The sequence below is a fragment of the Bison bison genome, unplaced genomic scaffold (assembly GCF_000754665.1).
Source record: "Bison bison bison isolate TAMUID 2011002044 unplaced genomic scaffold, Bison_UMD1.0 scf7180017864193, whole genome shotgun sequence".
NCBI classification, from domain to species: domain Eukaryota; kingdom Metazoa; phylum Chordata; class Mammalia; order Artiodactyla; family Bovidae; genus Bison; species Bison bison.
Window position 1 is genome coordinate 243,872 of NW_011494765.1, and position 7,417 is coordinate 251,288.

A 7,417-nucleotide genomic window follows, 5' to 3' on the forward strand; every position below is an offset into this window, starting at 1 on the left:
AAGTTGGCTTAAAGCTCAGCATTCAGAAAATGAAGATCATGGCATCTGGTCCCATCACTTCATGGGAAATAGATGGGGAAACAGTGGAAAGAGTATCAGAGTTTATTTTTTGGGGCTCCAAAATCACTGCAGATGGTGACTGCAGCCATGAAATTAAAAGACGCTTACTCCTTGGAAGGAATGTTATGACCAAACTAGATAGCATATTGAAAAACAGAGACATTACTTTGCCAACAAAGGTTCGTCTAGTCAAAGCTATGGTTTTTCCAGTAATCATGTATGGATGTGAGAGTTGGACTGTGAAGAAAGCTGAGCGCTGAAGAATTGATGCTCTTTAACTGTGGTGTTGGAGAAGACTCTTGAGAGTCCCTTGGACTGCAAGGAGATCCAACCAGTCCATCCTCAAGGAGATCAGCCCTGGATGTTCCTTGGAAGGAATGATGCTAAAGCTGAAACTCCAGTACTTTGGCCACCTCATGTGAAGAGTTGACTCATTGGAAAAGACTCTGATGCTGGGAGGGATTGGGGGCAGGAGGAGAAGGGGACGACAGAGGATGAGATGGCTGGATGGCATCACCGCCTCTATGGACGTGAGTTTGAGTGAACTCCGGGAGATGGTGATGGACAGGGAGGCCTGGCATGCTGCAATTCATGGGGTCACAAAGAGTTGGACATGACTGAGTGACTGAACTGAACTGAACTGAAACACCGTATGTCTTTTAATGAGTGTTCTTATTTGAAATGTGTCTACAACTCTTGGTTTGAATTTAATTTGTAGCTCCATTAAAATTGTAGAGTTAAAATAATATGCTAATAAATTTACTAATAAACTTACTATTAATTATTTCTTTACTCTTTGCTATATAAATAAATGTCTTTGTTAAATTTTAACAATTCAGTTCTTAGCATATCTGAAACCAGACCTATCTTCTTAACCACCAACTTTAGCTCTTTCCTATGACTGTGCTAAGTGAAGTTGTAAGAACATATTTCTCCAATTTCCCAATCTTTCTCTTACTAATTTTTAAAGGAATCTATTCTTGTTAAATATAAAGACTTGGTCATAAGGACATTATTCAACTTACTCATGCTCAAGATACTCTTGGAAATTAAGGAAAAAGCAGCTCTCATTTATCTGAAAACCTACTTACTTCGACTATGGACTAAATGATTCACTCATCTTGACATTTTGTTTTCAATTTTATTGAAGTATAGTCAGTTTACAATGTTGTGTTAATTTCTGCTGTACAGAAATTTGACTCAGTTATAAACATATATTTTTCATATTCCTTTTCATTATGGTTTATCACAGGAAATTGAATATAGTTTCCTGTGTTCTACAGTAGGACCTTATTGTTCATTCTTGTATTTTTTTAAATTGATAACCTATTATGTGTAGGGATGAGCTTCCCTGGTGGCTCAGCTGGTAAAGAATCCACCTACAATGCAGGAGACCTGGGTTTGGTCCCTGGGTTGAGAAGATCCCCTGGAGAAGGGAACAGCTACCACTCCAGTATTCTGGCCTGGAGAATTCCATGGACTGTATAACCCATGGGGTCACAAAGAGTTGGACATGACTGAGTGACTTTCACTTTCACTTACGTGTAAAGCATTCTGATGAGTATTAAGGATATACCAGTGAAAAATAATGAATTGTACCCCTAATAGATCCTCCATTCTAGTGAGGATTAAAGATCAAACATAATGTCAAGTGTCATGTAATTAAAAGAGAAGTACAGTTACAAATGAGGGGAGTTTCATTGGCATTATTCTGCATCATTGGAAGGACTAATGTTGAAGCTGAAACTCCAGTACTTGGGCCACCTGATGTGAACAGCTGGCTCATTTGAAAAGACCCTGATGTTGGGAAAGATTGAAGGCAGGAGGAGAAGGGGAGGACAAAGGATGAGACAGTTAGATGGCATCACTGATTCAATGGACATGAGTTTGGGTAAACTCTGGGAGTTGGTGATGGACAGGGAGGCCTGGTGTGCTGCGGTTCATGGGGTCACAAAGAGTCAGACACGACTGAGCGACTGAACTGAACTGAACATATGGATGTTTGAAACTATAAAAAGGAAGAGGTTCATTCCTGCCTCCCAGTTTGGAGACAGTATGCTGATACTAGCTCAAAACTTCAGTCTGAATCCAATTTCTCCACTAAATCATTATCTTCCACATGGGAATTCAGTGTCCTGCTAGTTCAAGAATATTCCTTTTCTCTCTGCTCTAACCAGACAAGGTCAATTTCTTGGGGTTCTGACAATGTTTTTGTTCTGAAATTCCACCAAATTCCTTATATATCTTACAACTATATCCTTCCTGGAAATACATCCTCAGAGAAGGTACCAATCCCTCTTATCTTCCATAAAATCTCTTCATCTTTCCAAGTCCTCCACTGCTTTTCACTTTTATCTCCTAGGCTAATTGTTTTGAAAACACTGAAGAAACTTTTTCAGCTCTTTTTGTATATAAAGTACAATAGGGGATCAGGAAGGAACATGTAACTGTAACTTGAGCTTCCGAGAGCTCAGACTGTAAAGAATCTGCTGGCAATGTGGGAGACCCAGGTTTGATTCCCGGGTCAGGAATATCCCCTGGAGAAGGAAATGGCAACCCACTCCAGTATTCTTGACTGGGAAGTCTCCTGCACAGAGGAGCCTTGTGGGCAACAGTCCACGGGGTCACAAAGAGTTGATTATGACTGAGCAACTAACATTTTCACTTTCAACTTTAACTTAAATACATAAATGTGAGATAGCTATATATATATAGCATTTTCTTTTTCTATTCATCCATCAACGGACATTTAGTTTGTTTCCACATTTTGGCTATTGTAAATAAATCTGAAATGAACATGAAATGTTCATTTGTGATGAGTCATCTCAGAGATTTTGATTTCTTTTCCTTTGGCCATATACTCAGAAATGAGATTGTTCAATCTTTTTAAGGGACTTGCCTGCTGTTTTTCATAAAGACTATATCAATTTACATTCCCACCAGAAGTGTTTTGGGTTCCTTTCTCTCCACATCCTCACCAACACTAGCTGTCATTTGTCTTTTGGATAGTAGCCATTCTAATAAGCATGAGGTAATATTTCATTGTGCTTGTTACCTGCATTTCACTGATGATTATTGTAGTGGAGCGCTTCTACTTGTTGTCTATTTGGATGTCTTCTTTGGAGAAATGCCTATTCAAATCTCTTGCCAATTTAAAAACTGGGTTATTTGGGGGTTCTACCACTAGGTTCTGTGAGTTTCTTACATTTTTTTGATATTAATTCCTTATCAGATATGGCTGAAAATGCTTTCTCTCATTTCATAAATTGCCTTTCATGTTGTCGATTGTTTCCTTTTCCAGAAAAGTACAGGCATGCCAAGAATTTTCAGAAACATGGGCACAGACAGGGCTACTTGGAGAAGAAGGCATGAAATACTCACTTGGTTCCTTAGAGGAATACCTTACTTTCTCAAATATAATTGAGAAAAATGACTGCCTTTTACTTGTTTTCCAAATTGAACTCCAGGGACTTGAAGACAGGGCACAGGACAAAGGCACGGAGCTTGTCACTATAGTTCATCAGATGGGAAGAGCCCTGCAGATACCCGCAAAGGAATCACTCAGATTCAAGAAATGTTTCTTAATGATCAGGTAAGGGCGTCTGCATCTATGGCTGATGTAGTTCTAGGGACAAATTCACACTTAAAAATAAATAATTTGCACATATACAGACAACAGTGTTAGAATCCACAAAGTGGAGGCCTAGCATACAGTAAAAAATATAAAATAAAGAAGTTCTCCGTCCATGTCACGCTGGATCTATGTCTCTGTTTCCATCTTCTCTTCTCAAATAATAACTTGCTGAGGCAGGAAGGATATATGTACAACAGTAATGGGAAAGAAAAGCTTGTATGATAATATCAGAATTCAGCATCCAAAGTCCAGGATGAGTGATGGAGGAATCACACAAACTACAGATAATTCAAAAATGGACAAGTAATTACCCAGAAAAATTTGTCCACTAAAATTTCTAAACAAAGACTTTTTCCTGTGTCCCAAACTCTGTCCAAGCCCTACTACAATGAACCATGTTTGGCAGAAACCAACAAAATTCTGTAATGCAATTATCCTTCCATTAAAAAATAATTTTTTTGATGTTAAAATATCTATTTATTTACGCAATGGTGATAGTCAGTGATGATTTTTTTTTGCATATTTCCAACTCTAATTTTTTTTATGTTCCCTAATTCTTTTTTTTTTAGATTTTATTATTTTTTTTTTTACTTTACAATATTGTATTGGTTTTGCCATACACCATGGCAGATGCATGTTGATGTATGGCAAAAAATAATTTTTTTTTAAAGAGTGAACTCTAAGGTAAACTATGGGCTTTGGGTGATTATGGTATGTCCACGTAGATTCATCCTTGTTAAAAATGTTTCACTCTAGTGAGTGATGTTGATAATGCACAAGGCGATGAATGTGTGGGAGTAGGGAATATATGGGAAATCTCTGTATCTCCCTCTCAATTTTGTTATAAACCTAAAACTGCTCTAAAAAATATGATTACTGAAGAATGCAGATGTTAAAAAAGGAATTCTCTATCTCTGTCCATTTCTCTCTCTGGTCTTACTACCCCTCTTATAACCCTATTTTCCCAATGTCTCTAAGTAGCTCAGAAACTAAAAAGGAGGTGGAAAAATATATTTCACTCTGAATTCTCCACATTATTGGAGGAAAGAAACATCACAGGTAAATACTGTACTTACCATATCTCAGTGAGGATAAAGCTTAAATGTACTAGGAAAATGCATGCTTCAGATAAAAGGAGAATCTATTAATTTATATTTTACTTCTCTTTAGCAAAATTAAAACCATGAGATGGGACAACATATCAAGTCCTTCTGAGTTTATCCTACTGGGGCTCTCCTCTAGGCCTGAGGACCAGAAGCCTCTATTTGTCCTCTTTGTTACTATCTACCTGGTCACTCTGATGGGAAACCTGATCATTATCCTGGCCATCTATTCAGATATTCATTTACAGACCCCCATGTACTTCTTTCTGAAAAGCCTGTCCTTTGTTGATATTTGCTACACAACAGTTATTATTCCAAAGATGCTGATAAACTTCTTATCAGAGGCAAAGACCATCCTCTATAGTGAGTGCATGACCCAGGCATACTTCTGCCTCTCCTTTGGAAATGTAGATAGTTATGTCCTAGGGGCCATGGCCATTGACCGCTACGTGGCCATATGCAAACCCTTTCATTACATCACCATCATGAGCTATAAATGTTGTGTCCTTCTACTGATAATCTCCCTCACCATCCCATTTCTTCATTCACTCCTTCATGTCCACTTGCTGAATCAACTCACCTTCTGTGCCTCCAACATTATCCATCATTTCTTCTGTGAACTCAAGGCAATGCTGAAGTTGTCCTGCTCATCTACATATATCAATGAGATAGTGATAAAGACAGAAGGACTGTCTGTGGTGATGGCCCCCTTTATGTGCATCATTATCTCTTATCTGAGGATTCTCACCACTGTTCTGAAGATCCCTTCAACTGCTGGGAAGTACAAGGCCTTCTCTACCTGTGGTTCCCACCTCACCGTGGTGAGCCTGTTTTATGGGAGCATCAGCTATGTCTATCTCCAACCTCTGAACAGCTACACCGTCAAGGATCGGATAGCAACAGTTATCTACACTATGTTAACTTCCATGTTGAACCCTTTCATCTACAGTCTGAGAAACAAAGATTTGAAACAGGGTTTGGGGAAACTGATAGGTAGGATAAAGTCACAATGACATGGGTTTTATGCTAAGTCTTGGGCAATTCTGCAGATTCACTATTGCCTGATTGCAAGTTCTTGGTGTTTGTGATCAACTGAGAAATATTAGTAAAGGTGCTTCGTGAATGATGGGAAAATATGAACTGAATATAATGTTTCCCCTGACATTTCCTACATTGAACCCAATGATATCCATCATTGTTGCTGTTTAGTGGCTAAGTCATGTCTGACTCTTTAGATTATTATATAGGAAAACATCAAAGTATGTGATAGTTTAACAGTATTTTGAACTATACTGAGGTAGGGAAATTAATGAATACATACATTGTTTATGATGGAAAATTGATACAAGGTCTTTGAAATGAAGTTTGTCAATATATATAAAGTACACCCTTTGACCAGAAATGCCATCTAAAATTTTAGTCTGCAATTGTACTTATGGAAGCCAAACAATAGTAGCTAAATGTCTATCTACTTTTTTCTTATTATAAACACATACAGTTGAATGCTATAAAAAAAAGAAGCTGTTAAAATGAGTGAACCTATATTCATTCATCCAAGAAATAACTGTATGTGCTTATTATGTTCAAGCAGTGTTCTAGGTGCTAGGATACAACAGTGAACACAGAATCCCATCATGGAGTGATGCTCCAGTGTGAAGTTTAAGTTTTCCATTTACTGACATAGAATATACACAATATACTCACAATATATTCAATATATACTGTGAATTGAAAAAACTTAAGGAACAGAACCGTATGCATTTTTAGATATGTGGGTGAGTGGATGTGAATGATTGTAGTGCACAGACTGTCTATTTTCTGGATGCTTACCCTAAAAATTGCTATTTGGTCACCTGCCTCTGGATAGTTCCAGGACAAGAGAAAAACTTGTTTATCACTCTTTAGTCCTCAGCACTATTTGAATTTTTATTCATACATATTTTTAATACATATATTTTAAAAAGTTTTAAATAGCTACTTAGCCACCTAGGCTTTTTATGTGTGACTGATTTCAGACCAGATCATCATGCCCAGATTTCTCTTCCATGAAGATATCTTTCATGCAGATTTGGACTGACACAGACTTCCTTCCTAAAAGTTCATGGTGATGGTCAGGTGGTCACATTGCATGCTTTTTTATGTTGTAAATGACATCACGTCTTCCTCCAAGACATCATCATAACCATTGGCAAAGGTCATACAGAAGTTGTAGGATATTGAGATATGAATAATAAATATTTGCCATATTCTCAAGACTCTGTTTGGTATAGAGCACTCAAAAATGTTAATAGCTATTATTGTTGTATTAGTGACTAGATTTCTTTACCTATCTGGGTACACTCTTCTGCATATTTCAATATGCTGTCGTTCAGTCCTGAAGTTGTGTCTGACTCTTTGTGACCTCATGGAATTGCAGCACACCAGGCTTCCCTTCACTATCTTCCCAAGTTTGCTCAAACTCATGCCCATTGAGTTGATGATGCCATTCAACCATCTCATCCTCTGTTACCCCTTCACCTCCTGCCTACAATCTTGCCCAGCATCAGGGTCTTTTCCAGATCCCAGTGCTAATCCAAGTGTGATCAGTCTGAGTCTTTTTGGCCCCACAGACTATAGACCA

At 37.9% G+C, this 7,417-nt stretch overlaps 1 protein-coding gene across 1 annotated transcript; it reads left to right on the plus strand.

The window, feature by feature from the left end:
* The first annotated feature begins 4,877 nt into the window (after nucleotides 1-4,877).
* Nucleotides 4,878-5,810, plus strand: LOC104991510 (olfactory receptor 1L1-like). The gene has a single exon (XM_010844007.1). It carries the CDS (start codon nucleotides 4,878-4,880, stop codon nucleotides 5,808-5,810), a length of 933 nt encoding a protein of 310 aa, XP_010842309.1.
* The last annotated feature ends 1,607 nt before the right edge of the window (nucleotides 5,811-7,417 follow it).